The sequence below is a fragment of the Phacochoerus africanus genome, chromosome 2 (assembly GCF_016906955.1).
Source record: "Phacochoerus africanus isolate WHEZ1 chromosome 2, ROS_Pafr_v1, whole genome shotgun sequence".
NCBI classification, from domain to species: Eukaryota; Metazoa; Chordata; class Mammalia; order Artiodactyla; family Suidae; genus Phacochoerus; species Phacochoerus africanus.
Window position 1 is genome coordinate 167,551,185 of NC_062545.1, and position 22,328 is coordinate 167,573,512.

General features: G+C 35.7%; 1 protein-coding gene across 1 annotated transcript in view; it reads left to right on the forward strand.

Annotated features, from left to right (window-relative positions):
* Window positions 1–7,113: 7,113 nt before the first annotated feature.
* The window catches only part of LOC125120784 (IQ domain-containing protein H-like), a 147,403-nt gene continuing 132,188 nt past the window's right edge, over window positions 7,114–22,328 (forward strand). Inside the window, 2 exon segments of the mRNA XM_047769211.1 lie at window positions 7,114–7,246; window positions 11,364–11,492. Coding sequence (XP_047625167.1) covers window positions 11,375–11,492 — 118 coding nt within the window. The 5' untranslated portion in view covers window positions 7,114–7,246; window positions 11,364–11,374.

Sequence of the window (22,328 nt, forward strand, 5' to 3'; positions counted from 1 at the left end):
AGGAAGATCAGTCTGTTATAAGCTACCCTACCATTACCATACTGGTAACTAGGCCACTTTTTAGTCTTGCAATTATATTATCTTTATCAAAAAGGAAAATATTTGCTACTGATATGGTTACATTAATTGTTCTTCCCCAACAAATCTTAAGTGGTTATAGTTTTTAAAACTTTTTTGGCTCTATTTCTTCTTCAAATGAGAGAATAAGACAGAATTAGATGAGTTCTGAATTATGTAATGCCTTCAGGGTACCATACAAATACTTATAATATATGTTATAAATATAATAAAAGAGGTACAAAGAAAAGCTATAGGAACTCAGAGGAAGACGAGAGCAGAGGTGATTTCCTAGAAGAGGTTATCTTTATTTCAGTTTTTAAAAGGTGTCAGGAATTAGTAACAGAGCCAAGAGACACAGAATGTTCCAGAAGGAACATTATAAGCAATGCAAAAAAAGTAGGAGGTTGGAGGCTCAAGACTTACTGGTTATAGCTATAAACATAATTTATAACTCAAAATCAATACTTAAAAGTCTATAGTCTGAACATACTGCTGTATAAAAAAATGGTAAATCTGACACCAATTTTAAAAGAAAAAAAGCCAGATACAAAAGAATATATACTGTAGTAATCCATTTATGTAAAATTCAAAACCAGAAAAATAATAATTGGTAATGGAATTCAGAATAGTATGTTAGTACCTTTGGATTATGGTAGTGACTGGGAGGGAGCATAAGAGGGGCCCCTGGGGTGCTCGTAATATACTTCTTGTTCTGGAGGCTGGTTACCCACAGCGTCCACTTGGTGAAAATCTATCATTTGATGACTTTATGATTTGTGCCTTGAAAAAAATGTTATACTTCTAGAAAATGTTTATATGAAACAAAAATAAAACCCAGTTTCTGGTATGAAAAAGTTTATGGTGTGTATCTCCATATATTAACTAAATAATTCCTCACAATGGAAGATCAGTGATGCTGAATTTTATGTGAAATTGAATTATATAAATTTGAAACACTGTGATGTAAAATAATAATAAATTCTTGCTTTATACACAAAGTTTGAAATAATTCAAACCCCCCAAAATTTAAAAAAGAAGTTTCATTTTATTTCAAATCTGGTTCAATCTGCTTGAATTTAAGACATTGAAGCTGAAGTTTCCACGGGAGTCCCCACTTGAGTAAATAAAAATACCTTGTGTTATTTAGGAGATGAGTTTAGCAAGAGAAATAAGTAACAGTAGCTTAAACCTGACAACAGTTAATGTTTTCTCACGTCACAGTTTGAGCAGAGCAGTTTGCGGGTGATGTGCTAGCCCTACAATGTCAGGTACCCACACATTTTACTGCTCTGTCCTCCTGAACAGGCCATTTTCCATCTTGTGATCTAAGATGTTTGCTGCGCTCCCACCTAAGCTGTCAGGTAATGGAAAGGTGGAGAAATTTAGAATATCCAACTCTCACATGAAACACACTAATACCAGACAATGGGGGAGGAGATACTATATCAGAGCAAGGAAAATGTCTGGACAGAGCTGCCCAAGTATGAACAAAGGGATGAGAAATGATACAGTCACTATTATATACCTGTCAGCTTTTACCAACAGCTAACGAAAGAAAGGGAGGTGAGGAGGGAGGGAGAATCATGGGCTGCAAAAGACAAAGCCTAACCCAGGAAAAGAACATAACTCAAAGAACAGAAGGAATTTTCTCACAATTTCTTCACATTATAGCAGAACTTGATAGGAACATAAATTAAGTAAAACTAGAGCTCAACCATGAGATGATAAAATAGCAGAATGAGAAAAAAAGGGAGGTTGCAGACATAAGGAAATAAATTGAATACCAAAATACTTTATGGACATAATAAATAAACTACAAATAGAAAGAACAGAGCAGACACTGCTGAATATTGAAATACTGACATGAAGAAAAGACTGTAAGCACAGGAAATGCAGAGGAATAAGATAAAGGAAGTTAATTAGAAGTTAATAGATATGCATATTAGTTTGTTACAGGCTCTGCTGTAATAAAAAAGTCCAAACTATAATGCCCTAAATAAATTAGTTTTTCTCACTCACGAAACAGTCCACAGGTGAGATGTCCAAGGCTGGCAGGTCCTCTTCCAGGAGGTCATCCAAGATATGGCTCTTTGTCTTGATACTTCATCACCTCCTCATTCCTGTGATTACAGAACATATGCATTTCAGTGGTTGAAGGTGGTTCCTCTCCATGCTTGTGTTTCAATCCATAGGAAGGATAAAAATAGTCTAGGGCAAGCACTCTAAGGAGTTGACCCTGAGGTTACACATATCACTCTGCCAAATCTGATTGGCCACATGTCCTCATTTCGCCACAGGGGACCCTGGGAAGTGTAGTCTTTAACTGGATAGCTGTGTGCTCAGCTAAAACTCAGTGCTCTATTCTAAAAAGAACCAGGAGAGAAGGATTAGTTAAGAACCACAATATAAAAGACAAAGATGAGCCAACAGTTAAAGACACATTATGTCTCTCACAGAGAGACCCAGCAAATGAAAGAGGAGATGAATCTAATGCTAACATGTAAAAACATGTTCTGGAGGGGAAGAATTGACTCTGCAATGGAAAGAAAACATTAAATCCCAAGAAATTTTCATTTAGAATATTTAATATAGGAGTTCCCATTGTGGCTCAGTGGTTAACAAACTCAACTAATATTGATGAGGAGGCGAGTTTGATCCCTGGCCCCACTCAATGGGTTAAGGATCCAGTGTTGCTGTGAGCTGTGGTGTAGGTTGCAGACATGGCTGGGATCTGGCATTGCTGTGGCTGTGCTGCAGACTGGCAGCTGCAGCTCTGATTAGACCCCTAGCCTGGGAATTTCCACATACCGTGAGTGTGGCCCTAAAAAAAGAAGAAGAAGAAGAAGAATATTTAACATCAAGGTACTTCTAAGTTAAATTGGACTTGAAAGACAAAGAATGTCTCAGACATCCAGGAAGAAAGAAAAATCACCTATAAGGGGTAAAAAATCAGGCTGGCATCTAATTTCACCATATTTATTGTAGGTGACAACAGTGCAATGTCTATGGACTTTAGAGAAAAGAAAGGATGACTACAGATGTAATTCAAGTTTAAAGGTTCAGGGAAGTAAAAAACCAAAGAACACTTCTTGGGAAGAACTGCTTGATAACCAAAGGCAGGCAATTACAAAATCCATCAAAATAAAAAACTCAAGAAGCATAGAGAAGCCATGACAGAAGGACTGTTGATAAGTTATATATTTACATGTATAACTAATACTAAACAATCATAGCAATGTTGGTTTCAAGACAGATTGCAAATATTATAAATCTGGACAAAGTAAAAATAATAATATAATATAAAATTGGGAGGTGAGGGAGAGGGGATAGGAATAGCAAGAAAGCTCTAATGCTCTCAACTTTTGAAGCTGGGATATATTATCCAAAATAAACACCCATGGTGAAAAATAAAATCTAAATGCTTTTCATAATCATCTTTATTTTAAAATGGAGCAAGGGTCCACAAATTACTTCCTGAAGACAGACTCCCTGTTTTTCTAAATAAAGTTTCATTGGAACACAGCTTCATCCACTTGTTTCCATATTGTATATGGCACTTTCCAGCTATAAAAATAGACCTGCCAGCCTAAAATTTTTACTATTTGGGCCTTTAAAAAATTTGCCAACCCATGCAGAGGAATCTTTTTTAACACACAGGAATCTTGTGGTAAAGAAATATTTATTTGAGGCTTAATAAATAATTTGTTGGGTTTAATTCAGCCTTTTCCCTTCCTATTAAATTCATGTCAAATTAAGCTTAATAATGTAATATAAATCCTATTTTTATAAAACAATATATCAATCATTCCAAAGATGTCAGGGATAATGAATCACCTAATGATATTTGGTATGGTTTCTTAAACTTTCATCTCTGTGTTTTTCTGCATTATTTGGAATCTTTATAATGACTGTATATCATTTTTACCAGAATAATAAAATAAAATGGTTTTTCTACTTGAAAACATTGGAAGCAAATATACCAAGATATTAACAATGATTAATTCTGGCTGACAGGAATATGATTGCTATTTTCTTCTTTAAGCTTTTCTATGTTTTTTAAATATTGAAAAAAATTTAAGCTATTATGGAAGATTTTGGCATAAAGTGATAGAATTCTGAATTATAGTTTTGGAAATAGTAATGAGAAGTACCAGATATGAGGGACATTGTTTCATTTATGACCTCTTATTAGTAGTATACAAATCACAAAGCATGGTTCAGCATAAAATATAAGCATGACATAAAAGAGAAGCCAGAAACAGATGATATTCGACTTCTGTTAGGCAATCAGCACATTCACTAAACTTGTTTCTTTAATTTGCATTAATTGAAACTTACTTTTCCAGTCTTATTTCTTTACCTTATCCTCTTGACATACACAACGTACTCTAGCCAAACAGAGCCCTTCACCGTAAGTGAAATCTTCATGCATTTGTATGCTATTTTGCTTTGTTGCCACCATTCTTTCTACCTATAATTGCACTCTCTTCTCCACGTGATATAATTCAATGCTTCTTTTAAGATGTAATTTAAATATCACTTACTGCAATACATCTCAACCTTGGCTGCGCATCAGAATCACCTGGGGAGCTTTATAAAAATACTGAGGACCAGGCTCCAGTGCAGCTATTCTAATTTAATTGCCCAGGGTTGGGGCCCAGGCAGCAGTATTTTTAAAAAGGTCCCTTAATGATCCTAATAAACAGCCAGGGTTGAGAGTCATTGCAAAGCCTTCTGTGATACCAGCAGGCAGAGTTAATTACTCCCTCTTCTGCACTCTCATAGCTCTTAGACTTTCATTGTTCATGAAATTTAATGCTGATTGTATTGAAGTTAGTGTTATATAGTAAGTGCTCAGTAAACACTGAAGGTAGTTACCATCTTTCTCCTTCCAACCAAGCATATGCAGAAGTAGTTATCCTTACCATGGAATCCAGAAAGCAAAGTGAGTTGGCGTTCCCTATCCAGAGACCCTGCAGGATTTACTTTTGTAAACTCATCAGGATGTCAGACCTCCATGCCCCTACTACACACACACACACACAGACACACACATACATGCACAGACACAAACACCCCTCACTGCTTTTTCAGCATAGTCCTAGCCCTTGGGTCCAGCTTTTTACAGTGTTGAGATTGAGGCAATTTAAAGAATTAAAGAAGCCAGTGTAATGAATGTGCTGACTGCCTGATGGAATTGGAATATCATCAGCCTTCCTCCCTCTCGTCTGTGTCATACTTTACGTTATGTTTTATGTTGGATCCTGCTACTTTAGCTTTCAAGAGCAGATTGTCAGGTGTACTTTGTCAAAGGCTTTCAGAAAATCCAGATGAATGATGCCATGAGCTCAGAAACTGCCAAAACTATATTTTATACCTTCACAGTGCTTGACAATTTTAAGTGGAATCTTTCTTTCTTCCTTGATTTACCTTTGCTTCCCTGACCCTGAGATCAGACAACTGGAAATCCTTCCATTTTTGGTACTGGGTATCCTCAGCTATGTCTCCACCATGCCTGGATACAGAACACTGGTTGGTTATCTCAGCCTCCCTGATTAGAAGGAGCTCCTGAAAGCTACTCACGTCTGGAAGTGAGGTGGGGAGAGGAGAGCTGAGGATGAGAAAGAGATCAAAGCACATCAGCAGGACAAGCACACTCATCAAGGCAAGACCCATAGTACTGCTCTTTCTTCTTCCAACTCACCTGGAAGGAAATGGATTACATTGACAGTCTACCCTTTCCTATTAAAGATCCAATTTGTAATCATTTTAAACTGTCTTCACCAAACACTGCCAAAGGGTTTAATGTCCATAGGACTGTACCCTTACAGTTTCCCGTAAGTACTACATCCTGGCAGTGGGGCCCTAAAATTACTGTTCACAGACACTTCTCAGCCAGTAGATATTTATTTTGCAAAGTGATTTTCTCCCAAGTCTTGAAGAAATTTTCTTTCTTTTTCTTTAAGGTCACCATGACCTTGATGAACAATAATATGTGCTACAACTGAGTCCAATGGCAAATTTCACTAATGCAAAATCAGATTAATCTTAAAATGTAATAATTTTTGCATATCTAGTACTTTGTGTGACCTGAAACAAATTTACTAACCTTTCTGACTTTGTTCATTATTGTGATGCAAATTAATTAGTGTTTGGAAAATGACTGGAAAAATTAAATCAATCTATAAATACCAAACAGTTCCATCTTCCCCGCTGAGAGGACCCAGGTAATTCATAACCTCCTATAATGAAGGTAAAAATAGTGTGCTTGTGCTATACAATTAAATGTGATTTATTTGCAACATATATAATCTTTGAAACCATTTAATAGAAACAGTTCATATTTCATAACTGTAATAAAAGCATTTAATGACTTTAGGAAAAGTAATCATTTACTGTAAGTGACCCAGAGATCATGTTGAACAATTTCTGAGATCTGCAAGAATCTACTCAGAGTTCATCCTTAATCTGTTAATGTTGACTGATGTATTTATCTTTAGAGTCTCTCGTTCTTTTTAATCCTCAGAACTCTAATATGTATTTCCTAGAAAAGGTGCCTTTTCAAAACTTTTCTGTATTCAAAACCTCTTCTGTCAAGATTTAGCACTTTTATATTATAGTCATTAAAACTGAACAAAATCTTAATAGTTCCTTTATTAACTACTATACTGACTTTGCATAGTGGAAATCACAACATGTTAATTGGATTTAATTAACTATTTTAAATTACATAAACTCCTGACAGTAGACCATAGCACAGGGTACTCATGAGCAATAAAATTGGAGCTGATATTACTACTTTATTAAAACTTAATGAAACTATTCATAATCTTATTTATTGTTTACAAGAAGAAAACTGTGTTCATTTTGAAGGCAAAAATGTCTGCCCAAAACAAATTTTTGATCATTTGAGGATAACGATGGAAAGAATGAGCAGCTCTACAGTAAGAGTTGTATCACTGTGTATTTGAGGCCCACTTAAAACAAACAAACAAAAAACACTACCAAACTTTTATTGAAACAAACAAAATGCATGTTTTCTTCCAGAAACAATTACAGGGCACAGAGAAGGCTCAGAAGTTAATAAAAGGATCTACCATATCCAACCTCACAGTTCTCCCAGCATCTCATCGCACAAATCCTTATTTCACCCGCGTGCCAGTCTTAGAAGTGGATGCCAGTAAAGGTTAGTGATTCAATAACCATTTTACATGTTTAGGAACATAAGAGAAAGAGCAGTGAGGCAGGGCTGGGGGCCTGAGTTTGAATTCAGAGTCAGCCACTAATTCTCCGAGGTGACGTCAGATGAGTCAGGTCTCACTCTGGCCTGAGTTTCCTTCTGTGTAAATCAGAAGATTGGACTAGGAGATTACCAGAGTCCCTTCCCATCTCTAAAATCCAAAATTCTATCTAGAAATTTACTACTGATTTAATGTTGGTATTGTTATGTATTAAAATGTGTTTAAGTGCTATTAGTATAATTTTTCAAGCTTCTGAGCAGATTGTTTCTGATGCTTTTCTGGTAGCATTTAAAAAATTTATTTCAGTATACTATTCAAAATATTAAGCCAGAATTAACGTAATGTGCATTTAAACTATCTATATATGCCTTAGTCTAAATACCCGAGTTTGTGAAACCAGTGGATTTCTTGTTTTTAAGCAAAAGGTCAAGTCATCTTTTATCTCAATATCCCTAATGCTTAGAACCATTTCTAGCATTTTGTAGATTCTAAATGTTAGTTGAATAAATAAGTAAATGAAAGAGTAAGTGAGTGACTAAGGACTGAGTGTCCTAAGTATAACCTTCTTTACTTCTCCCTCCTACTTAATGGGCTGCAGTGTTAAAGAATGCTTAAGTAGATCCCCTTTTGTATCTCAAATATTACCAAACAAGTTGATCTTTAATTATTTCTATCTCACTTTCCATCTGTTGTCTGGGTTCTTTGGGCCTAAAGTTGTTTTTCCAAGGTTCTTCTGGTACCTGAAGATGTAAAGTCTCCATCTTGTACCTCTTATATTCTTTGTCTGCTGACTCAGCAGGGGAGGTAGAGCAAAACTCAAGAGAACTCAACATCATTATAAGTCTTTTAATTTATTAAACTTTCCATAACTCACAATTACTTTCCTAGTTATGAACCACTATTGTTCAGAAATCTTTTGACACGTGCTTTCAGTTAGTTTACATAATATTTACTCCCTGAGGCAAAACATTCTCTGACATCAACCATACAAATGCTTTCTTAGGTCAGTCTCCCAAGGCAACAGAAATAAAAGCTAAAATAAACCAATGGGACCTAATCAAACTGACAAGCTTTTGCACAGCAAAGAAGCCATAAAAAAAAAAAAGACCATCTACAGAATGGGATAAAATAGATTCAAATGATGCCACTGACAGGGGCTTAATCTCTAAAATGTACAAACAATTTATGCAACTCACAGCAAAAAAAAAAAAAAAAAAAAAAAAAAAAAACTGAGGACCCAATTGAAAAATAGGCAAAAGACCTTAATAGACATCTCAAAAGAAGATATGCAGATGGCCAACAAGCACATGAAAAAATGCTCAACATCACTGATTATTAGAGAAATGCAAATCAAAACTACCATGAGGTACCACCTCATGGCAGCAGAATGGCCATAGTTAATAAGTCCACAAATAACAAATGCTGGACGGGGTGTGGAGAAAAGGGAACCCTCCTGCACTGTTGTTGGGAATGTAAATTGGTACAACCACTATGAAAAACAGTATGGAGGTACCTTAGAAAACTATACATAGAACTACCGTATGACCCAGGAATCTCCCTCTTGGGCATATATCCGGACAAAACTTTCCTTGAAAAAGACACATGCACCCGTGTGTTCATTGCAGCACTATTCACAATGGCCAAGACATGGAAACAACCTAAATGTCCATCAACAGATGATGGATTAAGAAGACGTGGTATACATACACAATGGAATACTACTCAGCCATAAAAAGAACAAAAAATGTTATTTGCAGCAACATGAATGGAAACTAGAGTCTCACATTAAGTGAAGTAAGTCAGAAGAGAAAGACAAATGCCATATGTTATCACTTATATTTGGAATCTAATATATGGCACAAATGAACCTTTCCTTAGAAAAGAAACTCGTGGATTTGGAAAACAGACTATGGTTGCCAAGCAGGAGGGGGAGGGAGTGGGACGGACTGGGAGTTTGGGGTTACTAGATTAAAACTATTGAATTTGGAGTGGATAAGCAATGAGATCCTGCTGTATAGTACAGGGAACTGTACCTAGCCACTTGTAATGGAATATGATGGAGGATAATGTGATAAAAAGAATGTATGGTTGGGTCACTTTGTTGTACAGCAGAAATTGACAGAACATTGTAAATCAACTATCATATATAAAAGTAAAATTAATTACTTAATTTTTTAAAAAGCAAGGGTTAAAATCATGCTCATGTTCTTTGGGATTTTCAGAGAATGAAACTCACTCTAGTAATGAAAATATACTGAATTACAAGAACCTCTGTTTTTCACATTGGTGAAATAGGCACAGTCCTTGGACATGGGATATGGTAATTATAGGTGGAAAATATTTGTAAGGACAAAGAATTAGTCTTTATATTTTAAAGCACTTAAATTCTGGTGTTATAACAATAAAAATCCAAAATACTAATTTTAAAAGAAGGCTTCTGGGATCAGTAGTTCTTAAATTTTAAGAGCACAAAAGATTGACCTGGAGCATTTATTTAAAATGTAGGTTACTGGATCCCAATTCTAGTGGTTCTCAAACTTCAATGCACAGAAGTATCTCTTAGAGGCTTCAATAATGCAGATTCCCCAGGGCTAGTCTCAGAAATTTGGACAGGTCTGGGATGAACCCCAGAAATCTCCATTTTTAATTAAAAAAAAAATTCTAAAAAACAAAAATCAAAACTCTTGCCCCAAATGATTTTGCAGTAAGTAAACTGAAGATTTCGCCCTGGAATCGGTGTTTTACGATCATTTACAATCATTGTTTTGGAATTACTGTTTTCAGTGAGGTCTTCTTCAGCTTTCCCATACCTCAGCAATCATTCATTCTTCTGAATTACTGTAACACTAGACTTTAACATTCTGAGGGTGACATAATAGAGTCCTTAGAGGTCATAAGGCAAATGAAAACAATATTTGTCCCTCTTAGAATATGTGCCAATTTCTTCAACCTAGTCCAGCTTAGAACATGTTTTTTTTTTTTTTACTTAGATTTCACTGAAACCCAGAGTTCTTTTTTTTTTTTGCCTTTTTTTAGGGCCACACTTGCAGCATTTGGAAGAGCCCCTGGCTAGGGGTCAAATTTGAGCTACAGATGCTAGCCTATACCACAACTTACAGCATCCTTAACCCACTGAGCAAGGCCAGGGATCAAACCCACATCCTCATGAATACTAGTCAGGTTCATTACCACTGAGCCACAACGGGAGCTTCCAAGACCCAGAGTTCTTTACTTTTCTTCCTATTACCTAAAAGCAACAAGAAGCTGAAGTCCTATCACATGTCTTTGTCAAGTAATCCCTGAGCTTCTGGGTTTCTGGCTTCAATACAATAGATCCACCTTAATGTGAGTTTCGTCCTTGAACAGCAGGCTTTGCTCAATTATTCATTTACCCATTAATTTATTCATTTGTTTATTTGTTTAAACAACATCTCCTATCCTTCAAAAGCCTTGGCAGCAGTTGTACTAACACAGTATGAGTTCTAGGAATTATAAATTAGTTGCATTAATACCAACCATGTTGCCTAGTTACACTAAATAACCTATTTGGATATTTACATCTTCTAGTCACATGAGAAGTGTCTAAAAAGAACTCTTTTTTAAAATAAAATATGAAATAAAATATGACATTGTAACAACAGAAGTATGGTTTCAAACACACCAATTTTCTTTCTTTCAGAAGCAAAGATCTTCTTACTGACTGTGTACTTGATTTCTCTGAATTTTAAAAGAATAACAATATTATCAATAATTGAAAATGTCATTAAATATAAAGAAGTTTTAGTTTGCATTGAAATTATATTTCTACCTTAAAATGAAATTATCACAATACAAGTTTGCTTCATAATACCCCTATTAGATATGCCATTTTTCTTGGGTTAGAATATCAGGCTTAAAGAATGTATACTATAACTATTTTCTTCATGCAAAGGATTAAGGCACTAGATTTACTCCTACAAATAAGATGATGAAGACAGTGAGTTATATCTGTGAAATGTATAGAGTTTAGACTTTGCTGAAATGATTGAAGTTAAAACTCATTCTTCTAACCTTCCTCTTTAGGGATTTTAAGTATGATGGAACGAGGACTGATCCCACCAACAGCAAGAATAACCTTTCAGAATCCACCCATTATACCCAGAGCGGCTCCTCTGCATAGTTTCGATGAAGCCCGGAAGATTACAACTACTGGTAAGACAGTCTCGCCTGTATGCTAAGCTGGGGATACACAGAAAATTACCTGAATCTAATCTTCTAGCATCCAACTTTTATCTTCAATAACAGGACAGGATATAAGTTGTAGTAATTCTGAGTTTTACTTTACTAATAAATAAAGTAACTTTAGTCTCTTTGTGAAATACCTACTCAGGGCCTGTGTTCTCTATGTGTTAGAAAGTTGGTATTTTCAAGGGATTTGCAACTTGGTTGGGAAAATAAGACATATATAATAAAGGTAAATAGCAATACAAAGTATTACAGAATAAAAACCAAATGGATGTTAAAGTCTAGTACTGCAGGTGTTCAGAGGAATGAGTGCTGAGCAGTGAGATAATAGAAGACTTCAAAGAGTAGGCTAGATGAAATAGGCTGTTGGAGAAAAGCACCGACCTAGAAATCCACTAACTAGTTGCAGAACCTCAGGCAAACCATCTACTTTCTCTGGGCCTCAGCTTTCACAGTTATAAAATGAGGAGGTTTTGGCTAAATTAATCCATCTGTTCAACAAATATTTGTTGAATGCTTACTTTACCCAAGGTAGCTGGGGATCTGACAGAAAATTAGTCAGACAGAATTTCTACTTTCATGGTACTTACATTCTAGTGAGATACACTGAAAATAAACCCATAAGTAAATGGAAATTTAAGCTAGGGATAAGTGCTAGAAATAAAATAGAACAACATGGATCAGAGAGTGATAAGGAGGTGATTACTTTGCTTGGGAGAGAAGGGTCAGAGAATGCATCTTGGAAGATGTGGAGATCCAATCATGTAAAAATCTATGGAAGAGAATCTCAGATGGACAGCACAGATATAGTGGCCTGGGGGACTAAGGAGGGAATGAGCAAGAAGGCTAGTGTGTCTGGAGAGCCAAGAGAGAGGGAAATGAGGCTGGAGAAAGAGAGAAGATTGAAAGCTCCTCTGATGTAGCCTACTATATTCATTCTTCCTTACTTCCATAGTAATAGAGTCATGGGTGGGCACATGTCAGCTTGGCCAAAGACAGCATTTCCTAGTCTTCCTTTCAGCTAGGTGTGCTGTGTGCCCAGGTTCTGGAAAATGAGGACGTAAGCGAAGTGAAAAGGGAAACTTCTGGCTTCCTCTTTTCATTTTTCTATCTCTGACTAGCTGGGATGCAGGTGTGATAAGCAAGCACTTTGGAGCCAAAGAAGGAACTCTGGATTGAGTCTGGCAGAGATACCCTGCCAGCCTGGGGACTATCTTCCTTTCAACCATTGTGTGAGAGAGAAATACTCTTAATTTTTTAAGCCACTCAGTATATCTTAGGATCTTTCTTTTTAAATACCTCAGATTATAGTAGAACCAGCATGGCAGCCTTTCAAACCATGATGGAGAGTTGAATTTAATCCTAATTACAATGGGAACTCACTGAAAAGTTTGAACAGGGGGATGCGGCAATCTGATTTATGTTTTAATAATACCATTATGACTATATTACAGATAATGAATCATAGGAAAGCATGAGTAGAACTAGTTAAAAGGCTATTTTGGTAAACCGATTGAGAAATAATGGTAGATTTGAGGAGAATGGTATCAATGGACATAAAGAGAAGTGAACAATTCAGGATATATTTTGGAGGTGGCTGATGGATAAGAGTGGGGGAAAGAGAGGCATCATGGATAAACATGTATGAATGTACCTCAATTTTGTATCCATTCTGCTGTTGAAGACAATTTCAGTGGTTTATACCATAGAGCTATTAGGTATAATACCACTATGAACATTTGTCTATATGTCTTTTAATGCAAATATGTAGGCATTTCTGTTGTATACATACCAAAAAGAACTGCTGAGTCACAAAGTATACACATGCTCAGAGTTAGTGGCTATCGCCTAAACCATTTTCCAAGGTGGTTATAACTGATTTATTTAGCTACTAGCAGTGCATGAGAATTCCAGGTAATATATATTTTGTCAACACTTGATATTTCCTTTTCTTTGTTTGTTTGTTTGTTTAATCCTGAAGACTCTGTTGTAGTACAATATCTCTTTGTGGGTTTAGTTGCTATATCCCTGATGACCAATAAAGTTGAGCAGTTTTTAAATATGGTTATTGGTCATTTGAGTATATTCTTTTGTAAAGTGATTTGAAAGTTTACCTTTTTTTAAATGTCATCTTTCTTCTTCTTGGTTATTTACAGGAATTATGTATGTATTCTGGGTACTAATCTTTTATCTGTTTTATGTATTACAAATAATTCTTCCTATTCTGTAGTTCGGCATTTCATTCCCCACTGGTGGTGGTGGTTTTTTTTTTTTTTTAACTAACCTTTTAATTTTGAGATAACTGTAAATTCACATACAGTTGTAAGAAATCATACAGAGAGATCCTTTGCACTCTTCACTCATTTTTCCCCAAGAACAACATATTGCTAACATATAGTACAACATCACAACTGGGATATTGATACAACCAAGATACAAAACATTTCCTTCACCACAAGGTTTCCTCGTGTTGTCCTTTTACAGTTATACCCACTCCCCCTCTCACCCCACACCCCTTTAAACCCTGGCAACCATTAATCTGTTCTCTATTTCTATAATTGTATCATTTCAAATATGTTAGATAAATGGACTCATACAGTGTGTAACCTTTTGGGATTGACTTTTTTCACTCAGCATAATTATCTGGAGAGTCATCCAGTTTGTTGCTTATAGCAGTAGCTTATTTCTTTTTATTGCTGACTAGTACTTCATGGTGTGAGTGTTCCACAGTTAAACCTTTCACTTGTTGAAGGACCTATAAGGGCTACTATGAAAAAAGTTGCTATAAACATTTGTGTGCAGGTTTTTGTATAAACATGTTTTCATTTCTTTAGGATAAATGCCCAGGAGTATAATTGCTGGATCTCATGGTAGTTGCATGCTTATGTCCTCTACAAACATTTAGAACCATATCAGACAACATTATAATTTCTGTTTTAAACATCAAATATAATTTAGAAAATTCAAGAGGAAAAAAGAAGTCTATTGTTTCTAACCCATATTTTTGCTTACCATGTTCTTTCTTCTTTTCTGGTGTTTCAAGATTCCTAGTTTTATCATTTCCCTTCTACTTAGCAAATTAGTCATTGTTGAGGGCTGGTATACTGCTGATAAATTATCTTCATTTTTCTTCATCTTAGCAAGTCTTTTTTTTTGTCTTTTGTCTTTTTTTAGGGCTGCTCCCATGGCACATGGAGGTTCCCAGGCTAGGGGTCTAATTGGAACTATTGCTGCTGGCCTACACCAGAGCCATAGCAACACCAGATCTGAGCCTCGTCTGTGGCCAGGGATCAAACTCGCAACCTCATGGTTCCTAGTTGGATTTCCACTGCACCACGATGGGAACTCCTTTCTTAGCAAGTCTTGATTTCCTCTTTATTCCTAAAGGATATCTTCACTAGATATAGGATTCTGGGTTGACAGTGTTTTTCTTTCAGCACTTTAAAAAATAAGACATTGTGCCACTTTCTTTTCGTCTCTGATTAAAAAATCCACTGCCATTTGAATTTTTCCCCCTGTAGGTAAGGTGTTGTTTTTCTCCTGCTGCTTTCAAGATTTTTTTCTGTCTTCGGTTTTCAGAAGTTTGAGTGTATCTTAGTGTGGATTTCTTTGGCTTTATCTTGTTTTGGTTTGGCTCATCTTCTTGAATCTGTAGGTTTACATATTTTGCCAGGTTTTGAAAGCTTTCAGTCACTATTTCTTCAAGTACTTTTTTCAGCTTTGCTCTCTATTGCCTCTCTTTCTGGGCTACAATGACGTAAATGTTAGATCTTCTGTTATAATCCCATAGATCCTTAAGGTGCTGTTCATCCCTCCGTCCCCCCCAGTCTATTTTCTCTCTCTTGTTCAGATTGGGTAATTTTTGTTTTCCTGGTGTCAACTTAAAAAATATGCACAACTTAAAAAGTTGAGAGTTTAGTTTTATTTGGGGCAAAATGAGGACTATAGCCCAGGAGGTAGTATTTCAGATAGCTCTAAAATATTGATACAAAGAGGTAAGGGGGAATGTCAGTATATATGTGATTTTGGTGAAGGGGGAGGTACATGCAACAAAGCACACATTTTACAGAAGTTTGCTGCTAGTCTTGTGAAGGTTACTGTTAGTCACTAGAGGCAGATGTCATCATGAAGGATTTTAGTGCTTTTCTAGATACAAGGAGATATAAAAATTGGGCTCATAAAATCTGAAAATATCTAACTATCTGAAGATCTGTTCTGTCAGTTTTCCCAGATCACTGTGCCTCACTCTTGATTCCCACCCTGAGCTCTTTCCAGTGGTGTTGAGGGTCGGTAGCTGCAGCGGGTCATGATTCAATCTGTGTAGAGACAGATGGCAAGTGCCAATCTCCAGTTCACACTGTCTTCTAGTTCACTGATTCCCCTGTTCCTTACATTCTGTTGTTAAGCCATCCACTGGACTTTGTATTTAGATGACTTTATTCTTCTGTTCTAAAATTTCAACTTGTTAAAAAATGTACACTTAAAAACAGTTAAGATGGGAGTTCCCATCATGGCTCAGTGGTTAACAAATCTGACCAGCATTCATGAAGATGTGGGTTCGATCCCTGGCCTTGCTCAGTGGGTTAAGGATCCAGCATTGCTGTGAGCTGTGGTGTAGGTCACAGACACAGCTTGGACCCAGTGTTGCTGTGGCTGTGGCATAGGCCAGCAGCTACAGCTCCAATTAGACCCCTAGCCTGGGAACCTCCAGATGCCAAGGTGCGGTCCAAAAAAAAAAAAGTTAAGATGATAACATGTTATGTGTATTTTAACACAATTAAAAACTTCAATTTGATTCCTCTTTATATGTTCTATTTCTTTGTAGAGACTTTCTATTTCTTTGCTGAGATTTTTTTTCATTTGTTTTAAGTGTTTCTGTAATTGCTTGTGGAGCATTTTTATGATGGCTGCATTAAAATTTCTGTCAGGTAATTCTAAGATCTCTGTCATCTCAGTGTTGGTATCTATACCTTGTCCTTTTTCATTTAGTTTAAGATCTTCCTGAATCTTGGTAGGTGAGTGATTTTCAAAAGAAACTTTGACATTGTGGGTATTATGTTATGAGACTCTGGTTCTTATTTAGGTATGTTTTAGCTAGTTCTTCTGACATCCCTATTAATTCTTTACACATTTAAGGAATGAGTCAAATTAGCTGTGATATGTCATCCTGTTTATGTATTGCTGGATTTCATTAGCTAATATTTTGTTTACAATTGTTGTTCATATTTGAAGCTGTCCTAAATCTTTCCTTTCCCATAATGTTTTCCTTAGGTTTTAGTGGGGTTAGTCTTGCCTCAATGAGTAATAGGCTATCTATTTTTATACTCTCTGGAAGAGTTTAGATAAAATTGGTAATATTTCTTTGTTAAAGAAATAATTTCAGAAGAATTTACCAGTGAAGCCACTTGAATTTGTAGTTTTCTTGGGAAGTAGGTTTATTATTATGGGTTTAATTTAATTTCTTTAATTTCTTTTAGGACTTTTGATTATCTCTTTTGTCTAGGTCAGTGTAGTAAATTAGCTTTGCCTAAGAATATGTCCATTTTATTTAACCCTTCAAATTTATTGGAATAAAGCTGTTTATAATATCTTCTAATTATTTTTGTAACATCTCTAAAATCTGTGGTGATGTACTTTTCATTACTGATGTTGGTTATTTCCCCCTTTCTCCTTTTTCTTGATCAGTGTCTCTATGAATTTATCGATTTTATTATTATTTTCAAAGAACCAAATTTTGATCTTATTTATTCTTTCTACTGGATCTTTATTTTCTATTTTATCGGCATCTGCTCTTGCCTTTATTATTTCTTCCTTCTTTTTACTTTTTTGGAATTTAACTTTCTTATTTTCTTAACTTATTGGTATATACACTTAGTTCATATATTTTCAACTGCTATTTGTTCCTAATACATAAACAGAAGGTTACAAATTTCACACAAAGCTCTTCTTTAGTCAAAATCCATAAATGTGTTATATCATATTGTCATTATCACTTAATTCAAAATATTTTCTAATTGCCATTGTGATTTCTTCTTCAAACCATGGAGTATTTAGAAGTATATAAATTTTAGTACTTTCTAGTAACCCTTTTCATTATTGATTTTCAGCCTAATTCTCCTGGTCAGAGGACATACTAAGTATGCCTTCAATTATTTGAAAGCTTACTTGCTTCTTGGTCCTTGCATATAATCAACCTAGATGATCTGCATTTGTTAGGTGCAGTGTTATGAATATATTCAATTAAGTCAATTCTATTATTCTAATTTATTTGAGTTTGATATATTATTAATATCTCTATTAATTTATGGTCCATTTATTCCATCAGTTGCTAAGAGCAGTATGTTAAAGTCTCAAACTATAGTCTATTTCCTTTTATTCTTTAGTTTATCGGTTTCTTCATATCACACATATTTTTAATTTACTCCTCTGTAGAAGGAAATATTTTTTTCACCAGAAAGTAAAAAATTCACAAAAAAGTCAGAATTAGTTTTAAGCAGCGGTAAGCAAACTTTTTCTCTAAAGGCCAGATAGGAAATATAAGCACTGCATGCTACAAATAGTCTCTGTAGCATAGTCTTTTTTATTTTGTTTTGTTTTGTTTTTGCAACCCTTAAAAAATGTAAAAAACTCTCTTAGCTCAAGGACTAGAAAAACAGAATGCAGACCAAATTTGGCCTATGGACCACAGTCTGCAAACTCTTGACTTTAAATATTAAAGTTTAATGTATTCCAGGAATTATACTGAGAACAAAATAAAATAAAAATCAATAGGTATATTCATATACCTACCAAATGCCCAGCCACCAACATTTTATCCCTTGTACTTTCAATATAATGAAACATCTCTTAGTTCCTTTAATGTGATTGGGGGGGGGTATCCTGGCATCATGCCAGGAAAGAATGGAACATGTTCATTCTATCATCACAACTACTTTCCTTGTTTTTGTCAATAGGTTAACCTTAAGTTCCTCTAGCTGCATTACTAAAATCTTGTGAATGGTGGCAATGTTAACATACCCATAGTCAACTATTTCTTCTATAATTCTGTTTACAGTCAATTTTTATTTCACTTTCAGCACTATGAGTTTTCAATCTCTTTGCTGCACTTTCAACTTTGTTAACCAATTCCATCTTTCAGTTGTCCATTTTTGCAAAAAAATCATGTGGATTTATCACTGAGAGATAGTAAGTCAATGCCACTATACTCTTTGCAGTCTGTGTGTGAACTCAAAAACAGATACATAGTGGCCAATCACTGACTTTGAAAGAACTGACATGATTGGTCACTGCTCATGCTATGCACTTACACAGTGATTTGTGGAACAAAGATCTAGGAGTGAAGTTTGTGCTTTATGCCATTATTGACAGTTAATATACCAGAGTAACTGAAATTTGAACACTGTTGTTGGGAGAATTGATATTATTTAACTAAACTGTGGTACCAAATTTGTGCATACTGGAACAGTGCAAAGTAAGGACTGTTTGTACATTAAATGTGAATTATTTAAACATACCAATTAAAAGACACAGATTGCCAGATTGGATAAATGAGAAAGACTCAATCATATGTGGTCTACGAGAAACTCGCTTTAAATACAGAGACATAAAGAAGTTAAAATAGAAGGAGGGAGAGGAGTGACAAATCTTACTTATAGAAGAATTCCAAATAATGTAAGTAGTTACTTCTTCCTCTAGGAGGTGGAGCTTAATTCTCCCTTCCTTGAATGTGGGCTGGACTTAGTGACTCATACCCAAATAATAGAGTATGGAAAGGAGAAAAACAGAAAATTTACAGTGGAGAACCCTGGCAAACCCTACCTTAACCAAATGACCAAAGTTAATACCACCAGTGATAAGTCACGTTGATATATGTCCCCTGATATGATGTGATGAGGAGGAAACTTCACCTCTGTTTTTAGTTATTCTGCCTAAAAATTCATAATCCCAGTCTACTCATGAGAAAAGCATCAAACAAACACAAAATGAAGATGTTCTGCAATACCTGACCAGGTCATGAAAAACAAGAATAGACTGAGAAACAAGCACAGATCAGAGGAGACTAAGGAAACATGATGATGAAATATTATGTGATATTCTGAACAGATCCTGGAACAGTGAAAGGATGTTATAGAAACCAGTGAAATCTGAATAAAGACTGGAATTTAGTTAATAGTTATAAACCAATGTTTTATTTATTTATTTATTTTTTGGTTTTAACAAATGTACCATGATGATGAAAGATGTTAATGTTAGGGAAAAATGAATGAGGGTGCACAGTAACTTTTCTTGTAAATCTAAAAGTATTCCAAAATTTAAAAGTTTATTTTTTTAAAAAAAGTTTAAAAATAAATGATGGGGAGTTCCCGTCGTGGCGCAGTGGTTAACGAATCTGACTAGGAGCCATGAGGTTGCAGGTTCAATCCCTGGCCTCACTCAGTGGGTTAAGGATCCGGTGTTGCTGTGAGCTATAGCGTAGGTCGCAGACGCGACTCGGATCCCACTTGCTATGGCTCTGGTGTAAGCCGACGGCTACAGCTCCGATTGGACCCCTAGCCTGAGAACCTCCATATGCCGCAAGAGCAGCCCTAGAAGAGACAAAAAGACAAAATAAATAAATAATGGGAAAAGGTATCAATTAAATGTAAATTATAAATTAATAAAAAGAAGTACGTGAAAAGATTTACCATGCAAAAAAATAACTAAAGAAAGCTGGTTGGCGCTATTAATATCAGACAAACAAGACACATTAGTAAGGATTAAGAGGGATGACAATGATAAGAGGGCTAATGCAGCAAGAAGAGATAACATTCCTAGCTGTGTATGTACCTAACCATAGAGATTCAAAACACATGAAGCAAAAAGTAATAACATGTAAAGAATAGACAAATCCACAACTTTAGTTGGCAATTTCAATGCTCTTCTCTCAATCAATAGAACTAGTATACCAAAAAAAATCAGTAATGATTTAGAAGATCTGAATAACATTATACACAAATTTTAACACATGGAACATTAAAACACAGCAGTTGAACACACACTCATTTCAAATGTCATCAAAAATAGACCATATTCTTTTTTTTTTTTTGTCTTTTTGTCTTTTTTTTTTTGTTGTTGTTGTTGTTGCTATTTCTTGGGCCGCTCCCGCGTCATATGGACGTTCCCAGGCTAGGGGTCAAATCGGAGCTGTAGCCATCGGCCTACGCCAGAGCCACAGCAACGCGGGATCCGAGCCGCATCTGCGACTTACAGCTCACAGCAACGCCAGATCCTTAACCCACTGAGCAAGGGCAGGGATCGAACCCGAAACCTCATGGTTCCTAGTCGGATTCGTTAACCACTGCCCCACGACGGGAACTCCAAAAATAGACCATATTCTGGACCAGAAAAAAAAACTTAAAAGAATTGGGAGTATAAAAATATGTTCTCTGACCATAATAGACTTAAACTAGAAACCAATTAGAGAAAAATATCTGGAAAATCTCTTAAATATTTGCAAAGTAAATATCGCACTTCTAAATAACCAATGGGTCAAAGAGGAAGTCACAGAGATGTTTTTAAATAGTTTTAGCTGAATGAAAATAACAACATAACACCTCAAAATTTGTAAGATGCAGCTAAAGTATTTATACGGAAGTTTATGGCATTAAAATGCTTACATTAGAAAAGAAGAAAGATTTCTAAGCTCCTGCCTTAAGAAGCCAGAAAAAGAGAAGCAAATTATATGCAAGGCAAGCAGGAGGGAAATAATAGAAATAAAAGCCAATGGAATTTAAAACAGAAAAAATAGAGAATTTTAACAAAATCAATTATGTTTCTTGGTGAATATCAACAACATTGGTAAACCTCTAGCCTAACAGAAAACAAAAATAAAAAGAGAGAAGGCACAAATAACAATTATCAGGAATGAAAGAGGAGACATCATTACAAATCTTATGGACATTTAGATGATGTGGGAACATTATAAATAGCTTTATGCCAATAAGTTGGACAACTTAGATGAGTGGACAAATTCCCAGAAAGTCAGATACTATCTAAGCCCACTCAAGAAGAAACATAGGAGTTCCCGCTGCAGCTCAGCGGTAACAAACTCAACTAGTATCCATGAGGATGCAGGTTTGATCCCTAGCCTTGCTCAATGGGTTAAGGATCTGGCATCACTGTGAGCTGTGGTGTAAGTTGCAGTTAGGGCTCGATCCTGTGGCATAGGCTGGCAGCTGCAGCTCTGATTTGACCCCTAGCCAGAGAACTTCCATATGCCGCAGGTGTGGCCAAAAAAAAAAAAAAAAAGAAAGAAAGAAATGCATAATCTGATTAGGCCTATATTTAGTTCTCGATGCCATCCCTGGTGGATTCTACTAAACAATTAAGAAAGAAACATTACCAATTTTACACAAATTCTTGCACAAAATAAACTAGGAGGAAACACTCCTTTGATCATTTAATGAAGGCAGTCATCCTGCTATCACAACCAGACAAAGACATTAGAAGACAAGAATATTCTTCATGGAGTTCCAGTCATGGCTCAGTGGTAATGAACCCAACTAGTATTGAAGATGCAGGTTCCATCCCTGGCCTTGCTCAGTGGGTTAAATGATCCACTGCTGTCGTGAGCTGTGGTGAAGGTTAAAGATGCAGCTCAGATCTGGCATTGTTGTGGCTGTGATGTAGGCCGGCATCTAGAGCTCTGATTCGACCCCTAGCCTACGAACTTCCATATGCCACTGATGTGGCCCTAAAAAGACAAAATATATTACATATATATATATATATAATATATTATATATATTTTTATTATAATATATA